The 13,979-nt window shown below is 36.3% G+C and overlaps 1 protein-coding gene across 3 annotated transcripts in view; it reads right to left on the bottom strand.

Annotated features, from left to right (window-relative positions):
- The window catches only part of LOC150084897 (zinc finger protein ubi-d4-like), a 316,607-nt gene extending 303,299 nt beyond the window's left edge, over positions 1-13,308 (bottom strand). For all 3 annotated transcript variants that reach the window (XR_016547118.1, XM_090376684.1, XM_090376685.1), the window contains exon 1: positions 13,205-13,308. Coding sequence is in view for 2 of the 3 variants with exons in the window: in XM_090376684.1 (XP_090232810.1) it covers positions 13,205-13,266 (62 nt within the window). In the remaining variant the exon portion in view is untranslated. The remainder of the gene's footprint in view (positions 1-13,204) is intronic.
- Positions 13,309-13,979: the final 671 nt, after the last annotated feature.

Genomic DNA, 13,979 nt, shown 5'->3' with positions numbered 1-13,979 from the left:
TAACGTTGAAGGTTTCTTGTTGCAAGTGGGTCTCTTACCAACAAATATTTTTTGGTATCAAAGGATGGGAAGTAATGCTCAATTTTTGTCTTTAACAGCTCTAATGTTTCGCTTATTACATTAATTATTTTAGTCTAATTCATTTTGGCAGTCAAGGGAAACATTTCTAAATTTTTTTATATATATTTTCCAACTTTTCTTTAAAGGCGAGCAACTTGTCAGTACAAGTGAGTAAATTTTCCTCTGAGCCTTGAATACTGACATTTAATTTATTTAGCTGTGTGAATAAATCTGCTAGAAAAGCTAATTTGCAGCACCAAATTTCATCACTTAAATAATCATAAAATTCTGATTGCTCCAGTGAAAAAGATATGAGCATTTCCTCACACAACTTCTACATATGCATAGGCGCATTTCCTTTTGATAGCCACTGAACCTCATTATGCATCATTACAGAAAAATGATCAGACTCCAGTTCCTCACATAATTTTCCAAAAATATATATTTTTTGTGTTGTAGTTTGATATAATTGACCATTTTAACTGCTTGATCAAGTACAAGTTTTAAATCAGGTACGACTGTCTTCGCTACTAGAACTTCTCTGTGTATAAAACAGTGTTATAATAATATTTGAATTGTGTCGTTTTACTAAGTTTACAAATCCTTTTAGTGCTACAATCATTGTGGGGGCATCATCAGTACAAATGCCAACACACGACTTCCATAATATACCACATTTCTGTAAATAATTATTCATTACTTATAAAATATCTTGACCGGTTGTCCTTTCCGTGAGTTCTTTACATCAACAAAAAAAAAAAAAAAAAAAAAGAAAAGAATAAACCTGACAAATGCTATTAATTGGGCTTTCCTGCTAATATCTGTAGAATTATCTACTTGCAATGCAAACAGCCACCCAAAATTATTAATAGGTTGAACAACTTGCTCTTCAATATCATTGAACATTTCTTTTATACACCTGCTAATTGTGCTGTTCGAAAGTGGTATAGTCATTATTCTTTTTTCAGCTTCTTCTCCCAAAATACTTTTCACGATTACTCAACATGCTGGTAAAATCAGACTTTCTGCAATCAGGTGAGATTTCTTTTTTTTTTTTTGCCACCAGTTTGGCTACTAAATAGCACTTTATCAGATATTTTAGCCATATTATAAAATTCTGTGCCTTGTTTTCTGGTAGAGGCCAGCAGTCTTTTAAAACACTCCATAGTTTTCGACAATAAATTCTCGTGTTTCATAGAAAAATGACGCTGTAATTTACTCAGCACCACTGATTCATTCAAGTTAGATTTGAACAAACTTGAGGTATTCCAAATGCGATGCCTGCGGCAGATCTTGGGCATCTCTCTTCGCGACCGCATCACTAATGATACCATCCGCGCCAGATGCCAACAGCAACCAACCATTGCCGACCAAATCCAGAAGCGAAGGCTCAGATGGTTTGGCCACGTATGTAGAATGGGCACGAACAGAATACCATCCACACTCCTTTGGAGACAATGCTCCAAACGTGGGCCAAGCAAGTGGAAGATGACTTGAAGAGCCGACGTCTCGACCTTAACCAGGCCAGGCCAGGACTGAAGCCATGGATCGTAAGGTATGGAAGAACATCACAGAGCAAGTCCGAAACCCTGCGGCACCTACAGCAGCATACTGGTTGCGTGGCCAACTGCCTCCCCCAGCTGCCAGCTAAGGACCAAAGAAGAAGAAGAAGAAGATTCATTCGACAATTTTAAACATACCACACAAAGGTTAAGGACAATCTTGGGTATCAATATAAGCTCATTATCGAAGTTGCCTCTTCTAATTTCTTTCACTAAACATTTATCCATCGCTAATAATTTCTAAAAAAATTAAACTTACTTCTAGAAACTAAACAGTTAATTGAAAATACCTGTTCTATACGAATTAACTGAATATGACATTTGGAAAAGAGATTTCAAAGGAAAGGAAAAAGGAAATTTCTTACTATGCTGCTTACAAGTTGCATTTAATTTGTAGTCCTGTGCTTTACGCACATATTATACAACTGCAAAATGCACTGCAGGGTGCCTGGGAGAGACCCTCAAGTTATAAGAATAGCCAAATAAAGGTGAAAAATTCTAGTGCTAGGAATCAAAAGGTGAACAGATCTAGTACTAGAATTAAACATGACGTCACACTGACCGTCGAAATGAACTCGGATTGGCACAGCAGAAATAAACAAATTTTTTATTTGAGTTATTTTTTATTATAAAACTTGGATTTATTCATTTTTTTATTTGCATTTTCTGCGGCACACTTGAAGCATACTCGCAGCACACAGGTTGAGAAACACTGAGCTACAGTGAGGAATATGGATATTTATGATTGTTTGTTTGTTATTTGGTTTTTAGGAGCATTAGCAACTAAGGCCATATTGCTCTGGGAATATGCGGTGGTTATTCCCTTGACCTTTCCGCATCCTCCATATTTGGTGGTGAGGATATTTATGATAAAAACGTATTGGCATATGTCACTGGTTACCTAGCCAGAAATATTTTAAAGAGCAATAATTGTAAAACATGTAAAGATTTACTATTAGGCCCAAAATATCTTGACATTGACAAATTCTATTTTAAATATTTTAATGTGAGTGAGTATGGACTGAAATGGCCTTCAAAGGAATTGTTGAATACAATGATATATGTATCAAATATCTTCTTTTCTGAAGTTGATTTGGTATTTCATAAGGAAATTGTTGTAAAAAAAAACTTTATGATAAAACATGTTTTACTGACTTTTGAGTGGATTGGAAACAAACAAAGATGATGTGCAAAAAGTGCTTATTCAGTCTTTCTTGAAAATTATGCTAAACAAAAAGTGAAAAACATGAATTTGGCTTACCTTTCTAGTCAAGCATCAAAATCCCTTCAAAAAAAATTTAAACATGTAACTGGGAAATGTTAAACATGTCCTGTGAAAGCTAAAGGGGAAAATTGTGTCACGATTTTTTATTAGAGATCAGTTGTATCAAAGCAATATTAACTGATAAAACATAATGACAAATCCATGAATAACATACAACTCCATAATTCAGATGAAATTCTATTGCCTGATGAACTCCAAATCACGTAAGTGTTTTCAGTGTCTTCTTCCGGCTTTAGAGACATTCCAAATAATCTTCAGAATGCCTCTGGCTTTCAGAGACATTCTGAAGATTATTGTAAATATGAAAAATACCTGTTTCCTTTTTATACAAAAAAAATGGTTCAGAATTGGAATCATAGTTAAAAAAAAAAAAAGGTTCTGATATTTCTAGAAGATAGCTCCCACTTGTTTTAGTCTAGTGAACTGTCCACAAAAAAGTCATAAGCATGTTTCAGTCTTTATCTGTATCTTTCTTACACCTCCAGCATCAAAATTATATGAATTTTGATGCTGGAGTTGTAAGAAAGATACTGATATTAGTATTAGCAAAAGAAGCAAAGCTTATCTCTCAGTAACAGCATGGAATATATGCCATACCATCTTTACAGTTTATGATATCAAGGACTGTATTAAAGACTGTGACACAGTGCTTTATTATTATTGTTGCTCTTATATTATTTCCTCCCTGTGATGGGTATTGCTACCAATTACACAGAGTGGGTGTTGTCTGATGTTACTGTTGGTCGAGGAACTCTGACTATCCTATAGGTGTTCAGGATTGCAACTTTCTGGAGTTCCTTGTAGAGTTCTATGGAAGACCTATTGCTACTAGGCTGTTATGCTGGGTCTTTGGCACCGTACCGGTGGTTGACACAATGATCAGGATGGTTGTTGCTTGCTGCATGTGCCACATCTCTTTGATCTCCTGTCTTAGGTTCATGTACTTCCTAATTTTTCCTAATTCTTTTCTGGAGGTTGCCGATGTTGGGCAGCGATATATCAATCAGATAGGTAGCCTTTTCCTTCTTGTCAACAAGGGTTACATCCGGTCTGTTGTGTGGGATTGTCTTGTCCATTATTATGGCATGGTCCCAGTACAGCTTGTGGGTTGGGATTTCTAGCACTGCCTGAGATTCATACTTGTAATACGGTCCACTTTCTTTGAAAAACTGCATTTACCTTGCTAACTTCTGATGTATTATTATTTTTTTTTTTTTTATTTTTGTTGCTTGTACTACACATATAAGTCTTTATGTCTTGCTTTTAATTTTGACTTAAATCAACATGCTTTTTTTTATATATTACAGGACAGTTCATGTCAAGATATTACTACTTCAATCTACAGAAGACTACATGTAATTTAAAATATGTTTCATATGTAATTAGAAACTTCATAAATTAAAAGAATTTGAATTATAAAGTGTGATGTTTCTTTTTTTGTTGTTGTAATGCTAACTCACATAAATAGCGATCTAAATGAAAGAATGCGAAATTACTTTTGTTAAAGAAAATAACTAACTCAGCAATAAAACAGACAAAATTTAGTCACAGTGAATTGTCTTCCATTTAATTAATTTCAGATCCTTTGTATTTTTTTTAAATTCTTTAATTCTTTTCCTTTATTTAAAGGAAAAGAATTAAATAAAAATTAAAACCAAAAGCAGTTCAATTCATTAAATCGAAACCTAAAACAAGATTTGAGATTAGTCAAAGTGGCCAGATGTAGATTTACGAGTTAAGGTGAAATAAGTAAAATTTTAAATTAATGGCCAGACATTGGCTAAAATGCAGTCTAGAAGGAAATTAAGATGACAGTCACGTGTGCCAGTTGCAATAAACATTAATAAATACAGAATTTTATATACACAATACTGGGTTCAGGTGAGTGATAATAAAAGGTTTTGGTACAGTAGACAGTCACACTGTACTGAAACATGCTATAATTACCCACCACTGGGTATATAAAACATTAATAAATGGAGTTTTATATACCCAGTACTGGGTATATAAAACTCTATTTATTAATGTCTATTGCAAATGGCACACATGCCATCATCTTCTTCTTCTAGGCAACATTTTAGCCAATATCTGGCCATTATATTATAAAAACCATTCAAAATATTACGTGTTAACTTATTATTATATATGTGTGAAAACTAAGTAAATTACCATATCTATACTGGAGAAATGAATTTAAAGTATAAAAAGGGAAAAAAAAGGAGGGGTGAAAATAGAGGAATTGAATTTTAACTGAAGAAGGAGCAAAACTTGCTTTGTTTAACACAATGACACAGTTTCCATAGCCGTTAGTTTAAACTTGCCAATATCTCTACATATGTTTATATTTTGCTATTCTTCTCACTTTTATAGCGTCTTTTATTGCATTGGAACAGTAATTAATTTTGAATATTTCATACTACTAATCAGTGAATCAATATATTGTCCATCGCAATTACAAAACTGTAGAAAATTCTCCAGGAAACACTTCACAATGTTCCGGCCTGTTTATATGTTCCCCAACTGGTGGCCCCCACTTTCTATGGTTTTAACGTGTAACAGGTTTGGTTTGGTTTGGATTTTATTGGCGCATTAGCAACTAAAGCTATAATGCGTGGTGTAACAGGAATTAACATTATCGCCTAAGAGAGTATCCACTCTGTATGTTACTACTCTGTGGCCGACAAGGCTAGCCGGGTGGGTAAAGTGCCTGCCAGGCAACCCAAAGGTCGCGGGTTCGAATCCCGATTGGGCTTGGATCAGAGTACTACAAAAACCTTCGGAGGTGCATTATGGCCACAGAAGCCGATGCGCCAACAACTAACTAAAAAAAAAAAACTACTCTGTGGCACCAATAACCATTCATCAGGCTTAACACCCTAGTAAGGGCACTGTCTAATGAGACTGTAAAATCAGTACACTGTGGATGATCACCCAGGTATGAACCAACATAAGCAGGGGTCGAGGTGTGGCACCTGCACCACACGGAGGAATGCCGCCCCTCTGCATTATCAGACAATACTAGGTGGTAGATGACTCTCATCAACCAGGGCAATACAACCACTTTGCTTATTGGAGGCTTGAAGTGGTGGAACCCATGTTTAGTCTCCAGAGCTAAGTTCCAGTCAACCCTTCCCCATCTCTTCCATCATGCAGTATGATTGATGTCTTTTCAGGTTATGATGAACACCTGCTTACATTTTGAGGGTGCTCTAAAACGGTATTGGCAGGCCAGCCACTAGTTAGTACAACAGACTGAACCTATTTGTAACTATCTAAGAAACATCCTGATCAGCTAGTGTATAATCTTGCTACTTCTACACTGCCAGATAGTGACTGGAGGGAGTCCAAGCAGTGTGTATGTGTGGGGGCATTGTCAAGACCACGTTATGTCAAGGATCTGGGTATATTTTTACCATATGTATGCCATCGCCCCCCCCCACTTTTTCTTACTGTTGAATACACCATGAATTGTCAAACTAATAGAGCAAACTTATCTGCAAAAAGATCTAAACCTCCCAAACATTTCCTAGTTAATTTCACAAATACACGTGGTCTCTGTTCTAATCTCAACGATGTCCATTTCCATTTACAGACTGCAAACCCCATGTACGTTTTCTGACAGAATTTCAGTTATCAGTTGATTCAAACACTGCTCATCTCAGTTGAACAAATTATTTGCCCTAATGCTGCCGAGCATTCTGGTCTCTTTCCAAAGCTATTGGCTGCAACTTTTGCCCATTCTGCTCTCACCTCTGTCAAAACCAAATGGTTCTATTGTCACTTAAGCCAAGAATAAAGCTGACCGCCTAACATCCCATGTTTCTTCCAACTCATGTATTAATGATCTTGGTAAAACACCTCCCACCATTACCAACATGCTCCATTCAATGCCACCTGTGGTCTTCCGTCAAAAGGATGTCAGAAGTATTCTGATGAATCTTGTTGCTAAGAAAGCTCCAGGTCCTGATGGTATTTCTCCACTTGTTTCCAAAACCTGAACTTACTCCTATTCTTTGTCGCCTTTTTTAACTTTCTTATTCCAAATGTGTTTTTCCTTCTGCTTGGAAATTTGCTCAAATCCAGCCAGCCAGCTCCTAAAAAAGGGTGACAAATTCCTCCCATCCAATTATCGCCTTTTTCTCATGGCCTCTATCCGAAAGTAATGGAGAAATCAATTACCGCGAGCTCTTAAACTATCCAGAAACCTTCCGTCTGATCAATGATCGCCGGTATGGATTTGTCAGTGTCGATCCGCTGGTGATATTCTAACTTATGGACAAATTCAATGGAAAAGTTCGGTGAAACACAAACATTTGCTCTTCACATCTTAAAGGTCTTCTAAACAAGCTTCCATCATTATCATCATCCATTTTCAATCCCCTGCAGGATGAAGGCCTCTATAGAAACTTTCCAGTTCCTTCTATTTTGTGCAATGGCCATCCATTTACTACTCACAAACTCATGAATTTCATCTATTCATCTCCACCGTTGTCTTCCACTTTTTCTTCTAGCTCCTCTTGAGTACCATTTTGTTATTTTCTTAATCCATCCGTCGTCATGTCTTTGAGCTATGTGTCCTGCCCAAGACCATTTTAGTTCTTTAGTTTTGATAAGAATGTCCTTTACTTGAGTTTGTTGCCTAATCCATGTGTTTCTCTTCTTATCTAACAGTCTGATTCCCAATATAATTTGTTCCATTCTTCACTGTGTAGTTCTCAGCTTCTCTTCCATTATTTTGGCAAGTGCCCAAGTTTCACTTCCATAAGTCATGGAGAGGAGTATACAATGGTTTAAGATTTTGTTTCAGACAAATTGGGATATTGCTCCTCAGTATATGACTATATTTCCTGAATGCTATCCATCCAAAATTTATTCTTCTCTTCACTTCCAGCCATTTATCATTATTACAACTAATAACTTGTCCCAGATAAGTATATGACTCCACCTTTTCAATTACTGCTCATTCAATCATTATTTTTGTTTTAGCCATATTCATCTTTAGTCCACAATCCTTACTAACTCTGCATAACTGATTAAGATTTTCCTCTAATTCTTTGGGATCGTGGCTTATGACCACAATGTCATCTGCAAATTGTAAATGGTTTAGGCACTCTCCATTCACATTGACTCTTTTCTGCGACCAGTCTAATCTTCTGAAAGCTTCCTCAAGGGCAGCAGTAAACAACTTCGGAGATATTGTGTCTCCTTGTCGAACTCTTTTCTCAATTTTAAATTTGCTACTGTCTTTGTCTAGTCTAATAAAGGAGGAAGCATTCTCATATATTTTCTTCAAAATCATAATATATGGGGTATCTATGCCTTGTCTTTCCAGTGCCTGAAACATTGCCTTAGGCTGTATGGAGTCAAATGCCTTTTCATAATCCACAAATGCCAGGCATAATGGTGTTTTATATTCATTTGCTTTCTCCATTAGCTGTGTGTGATATTACATGAAAGTGATCCATAGTTGAGAATCCTGTCCTAAAGCCAGCTTGCTCTTTCAGTTGATCCTCATCAAGTATTCCTTCTTCTACTCTTTTAGTAATGACCTTTGTCATTACTAAAAGAGTAGAAGAACAACCTGTAGATGTGGGATAAGCTAACTGTTCTATAATTTCCAAGTTCTGATTTATCTCCTTTCTTATACAGAAAAACTATTACTGTATTATTCCACTCCTTAGACATCACACCTTTTCTAATGCATTCTGTGAAGTCTTGCCAGTTTTTGTGTCATGTCTCTTCCTCCCAATTTTAACAACTCTACAGTAATTTCATCTTCCCCTGGGGCTTCCTAATTCTTCATTTTCTTCAACGCATGTTCTACCTCATCACGAAGAATATCGAGTATGTCATATGTGTTACTAATTTGTGATCCATCTTCCCCACTGCTGGCATCATTCCCTCGCTCCTTGTATAATTCTCTCTAGTATTCTTCTGCTATTTGAATTATGTCTTCCCCTTTATAAGTACGTCATTGCCATTCTTCAGTTTCAGTATCATTTGTCTTTCTGTATTACTGCTCATGGCTGCTGATTTAAGTCCTTTATTTTCCCTTAATGCTTGTTCTACTTTTTTTGTGTTAAATCTTCTTATGTCCTCTCTGAGTCTCTTTCTAATGGCTTTGCATAACTCAGTACATTCAATTTTCTCCTTGTCAGTGTTTATCTTGCTCTTCATTTGTCGTCTTCGGTTCATCATGACAAGTGTTTCTTGACTAATTTTTTCTTCTTTGGATTTCTTTTTACCTATAGGTTTCTTGGGCTTTATCACTTTTAGCATTAGCATTAGTAGAGGCATTTGAGGCAAGAAAGCAAGCTTACGCAGCATCAGCCAAAAAAAAAAAAAAAAAACCCACTTCACCCCTCTGTTCGTTCAAAATACCTGTCCAGCTGAGCCTTAAACTTATTTAGGCTATCAACCTCCACTACAAGGGATGGAAGTCTTCCACCAACCAACCACCCGCTGGCTAAAGGCAAATTTCCGCACATCTATCCTACATCTGTCTTTCCTCGATTTGAATTTATGCCCTCTCAGGTGATTATTCTGAGCTAGAGAAAGAATCCCATCAGCATTGAGCATGCTCAAACCATTCAAGGCTTTATACACCTCTATCAGATCACCTCGCTGGTGCCTAGTCTCCAGACACTGTAATTTGCAAAACTTAAGCCTTTCTTCGTAAGAGCACCCCTTTGTTCCATTCACTAATCTTGTTGCCTTTCAGAAAGTTGTAATATTCCTCGTCGATATCTTGGTCCTGAGTGGTCTGCAGAAGCTAAAACGTGTTCTTAAGTTCCAATACATACTGCTTTTCTCCTCTTCTGTTATCTCAAAGACCTTCGTATTATTCACTCGAGTCAGTTTTTTCCTTTCTTTTCTTACATCTATATTAAGTGTGCATTTTACTATTCTGTGATCGCTTCCAACATTTATCTTGTTCAGGACAGTAACATCATTCACGGTATATCTTCTGTTAGTGAGGATGAAGTCGATTTCTTTAGTTGTTAATACATTTGGACTCTTCCATGTCCACTTTCTGTTCACCCTTTTCTTGAAAAAAGTGTTCATTACTGACAATCCTCGGGAATCTGCAAATTCCACAAGTCTTTCACCTCTTTCATTTCTTTCACCAATTCCAAAATTTCCTATAATTCTCCTTTCTGCACTGTTTTGTCTTTTTCCAACCTAAGCATTGAAGTCCCCCATAATGATTGTGTAGTGGGTTTTCTGCTCATCTAGAGGACTCAATTTCTGTGTACATTTCTTCAACCTCTTCATCCATCATGGCTCGATGTTGGTGCATAGATCATTAAAACCTTTAGATTGTACCTCTTAGAAATCCTGAGCATTAGTCTTGACACCCTTGGTGATGTACTTTTGAATTCCAAAATGTTGTTTTTTTTATATCTTTATGGACCAGAAAGCCAACTCCACCTTCACTCCATTCACTGTTTCCATTGGTGTACAGCAGATTTCCACTTGATAAAGTGATTAATTTCTTCTTCTTGTTTCAGCCAAACCAATAATATTCCAATTCACATTTTCTAATTCCTTTTCCAGCTCTAATATCTTGTCTTCATCGATGAGCGATCTTACGTTGTAATAGGCCAAGTTCAGTTTCTGTGCATGGCATCCTGGTCATACCCAGAGACTCTCAGCACCCTCTGCTTCCACTCCGATCCTCTCGCTGCCATAAGAGCGGGAGTGAGAGTCGCTGGGGACTGAGAGCCATTTGTTTCATTGTGTTGTGCTGGAGGGTTTGGTCTTTTCCACTTCACGCTGACCAGGCATCTTGAAGAGAACCACTCTACACGTTCGTTGCCACCTAAGTGACATAACATGGCTTACCATCAAGAAGGTGTGCATGAGTGCATTTTAGGGAGGCAGGCCAACCGGCCTTCTCCTAAATCTTCTGTAATAGAAGATATTGGATCCATCAGTGTTTTAAACTGAGTGTCTGATAACACACAGAATACCTGTTCCCCTCTAAGCCCTGCTTCCATCTTATGGTTTGCCAATTGCTTTTTGTAATTGCTTATCCTGTAATTGCTTATCACCGTTTTGTAATTGCTTATCACCGCTCACTCAGGGTGATGGTAAATGGCTCTCTGTCTTCTAACTTCTCCACAAATTCTGGTGTCCACCTCATTCAGTTCTTTCCCCCCCACCCTTTTCCTCTTGTATATTAATCACCTTCTTCCATTGACCGGAAATCCTATCCATAGTTTTGCTGCTGATAGCACATTGCATTCCACTTTCCAATTTGAGAAATCTCGCCCTGCTCAATCAGCTTGAACTTCTCGAATATCTGCTACCAATTCCTTAAATGCAGATCTCCGGGTAATTTGCCAGTGGAGCAAAGACAACTTAGTTGATTTCAATCCTTCTAAAACTCAGTCCTTTCTTATATCTCGCAAAAAGGATTTTTCTGCTCCTATGTTTATCTTTGGTGACACTCCGAATTCTCGGCAAGATGATATATCTCTTTTGGGGATTGTTTGTTTGTTTGAGAATTTTTTAGGTGCATGGGCATCTATGGCCATAGTGTGCCACTGTTTTGGGGATTACCCTGACTTCTAATCTCTCTTGGCACAAGCACATTACAAATATTGCTTCCTGTGCATCTAAAAATCTTGGTTTTCTCTTTCGCTCTCAGCATTACTTTTCTTCCATGGAATATTGTTCCCACATCTGGGGCAGTGTCCCCAAAACCTCTCTCAGGCTTCTAGATTCCATTCAGAAGAGGGCAGCTAGGTTAATTAATGACTCATCTCTAACAGAGTCTCCCCACTCGCTGTCTCATTGGCTTCTCATTCTGAATTGGCTTCTATAATTCCCGCTCTCTCTTTCAAAACAGTCTGAACACTTGCTGCCACCAGCCAACATCCATTTACTGTCCAAGTTAAAAGTAACAAAACCAACTTTTCATCTTCCTCATTTATTCGTTCAACTGCCATTTGCTGGAACAATCTTCCTTCATACGTATTTCCTGGAAATTACAGTCTGCAGAAGTTCAAGTCTAATGTCAACAAATATCTTCTTTCGTCTTGTCAACCACCAATCCACGCACGGTATTAAGTACTATAGGTTCTAATACCTCTCGTGTTTGGGATTTTCATAAAAAAAATAATAATAATTTAACAATTAAAATTAATTTCACTGTCAAAATTATTTTAACTGGTACTGAAAATTCTTGACTCATTTACAGAAAAAATAATTGTATCTATTACTAATTCTAATTCTTTAAAAATAACTAAATGCACAAGGAATAATATGTTAAGAGTAAGAGTTTAATATCTATATAATATCGGTGTAGGTACACCATAGATCTCTTAAGAAACTACGATGGTAGTGTGGGAAGCATCATTTGCTCTGTATCTCATATTGTGCTCTTCCTTCAGAACGAATTTCCACGGTATTGCACTACCTCGAATATGTAATGCTTCACTAATAGAGAAGACTATTTTTACTTATTCTTGGTGAGTACCACCACCCAGACGGCACTGTTTCAAACTATTGGCCTATCAAATCTAATTCAAATTGTAAATTTTTGAGTAATTGTAATTTTTTTTTTTTTTACCTCTTCTACTCAGACAGAGACCTTAATTTTTTTAAAAATCTTTATTATTCTGTTTGTAAATATATACAGAAATTTTAGTAACGTTCATTTCTAATCACTATATTTATGCACTACTCTTCTGCACAAATAAAAGTAGATAATAAAAAATAAATCGTTGAAAATAAAAATACAGTAAAAAAAAAAATAACAGTGGACCCAATCAAAGACAAATTAAAAGCAAATAATCTTTAATAACCACTTAATGACTTTCAAAACTAGTCCATTTCTCATCAGATCCCAAATGCCCATATGCAAAAATAAAAAAATAATAATAATGACATTTTATCTAATTGCATGGGCATTTAAAGAATCGCGTTTTATAAGCGTACCATAAAAAATTTACAACATACAGCGCCATCTGCAGGAAGCAATTAAATTTTTATTTTTACTAAAGGAAGAAATTAGCAATTAATAAAAAACTTCTTTAGAATACCGATCGAATTACGAGTTACAGAAAATCATTCAATTTAAAAACATTTAATCATGTATCATGAAGGTTCGATAAACAAACAACCATCCCTAGAGAGAGTTTACAAAACCAAATAGCCAATACGGATGTCGATTTTTTTTTTTTTTTCCTAACAATTTACTTAGTAATAAATGCGATACCGTTTCTGGTGGTAACAAAGATTTAAAGAAAACTAAAAGATATTGAAGACCTTGTGCTCTTTTACAACATACCTGTTTAAACGAGAAACGGAAACTTCGTTTTCGTTAATACGAAAACAGTCAGCACCTGCCATTGTCTTCTCCCGACTTAACTACTATAATTGTTCATAGGTGGTGCTTATTACATTTCAAAGAAGTAGACTTCGATTAAAAATTTCCACTGCGGTAAACAACAATAAATCATGAAAAATTCAGCATAGTTATTCCGTAATGATGCTTAATAACTCTGAAATATAAAGAGTATTGAAATTGGCTTCGAGATTTTTGAAAATCCATAACCTGGAAGCAACAGCATATCAAACCCAGGGAGCAGAACAGCGGCTAGAATAAGTCCCCAAGGTCAAGGGGACAAAAAAGAAAAAGCGATAAATGAGAAAGTTCCATAAAGAATACATAAATTGCTTTACAACAGGATCTATGCTCGAAATGATATACAAACAACCGGAAAGATTAAAAGCATTGCCTACATGACTTAGGTAAAAAGGACAAAAATAGGTGTGTTTGCAAATTGATAAAAAGGAGTTCAGCACAGGAAAATTACGGCAGAGGCATCCACAGTATAAAAAAAATCAAAATAATTTTTACCAAGGAATTCTGAGTATCCCTACAAATTTAACAAGGAGCTCGAGAGAGCCAACAGTCCCCCACCACCAAATATCGCAATCAAAAACTTGATTAGCAAAATTATTTATATGATGATATAAATATTTAACATATACATTCCATTTTAGATTTTCTTTCGTAAATCACAGAGCACAGTTCGGAGCATTTTCAAACTGACAAAAAG

The sequence above is a fragment of the Mastigoproctus giganteus genome, chromosome 6, assembly GCF_048544385.1.
Source record: "Mastigoproctus giganteus isolate SK-2022 chromosome 6, ASM4854438v1, whole genome shotgun sequence".
Taxonomy (NCBI): domain Eukaryota; kingdom Metazoa; phylum Arthropoda; class Arachnida; order Uropygi; family Thelyphonidae; genus Mastigoproctus; species Mastigoproctus giganteus.
This window is presented reverse-complemented; position numbering and strand designations above follow the sequence as displayed.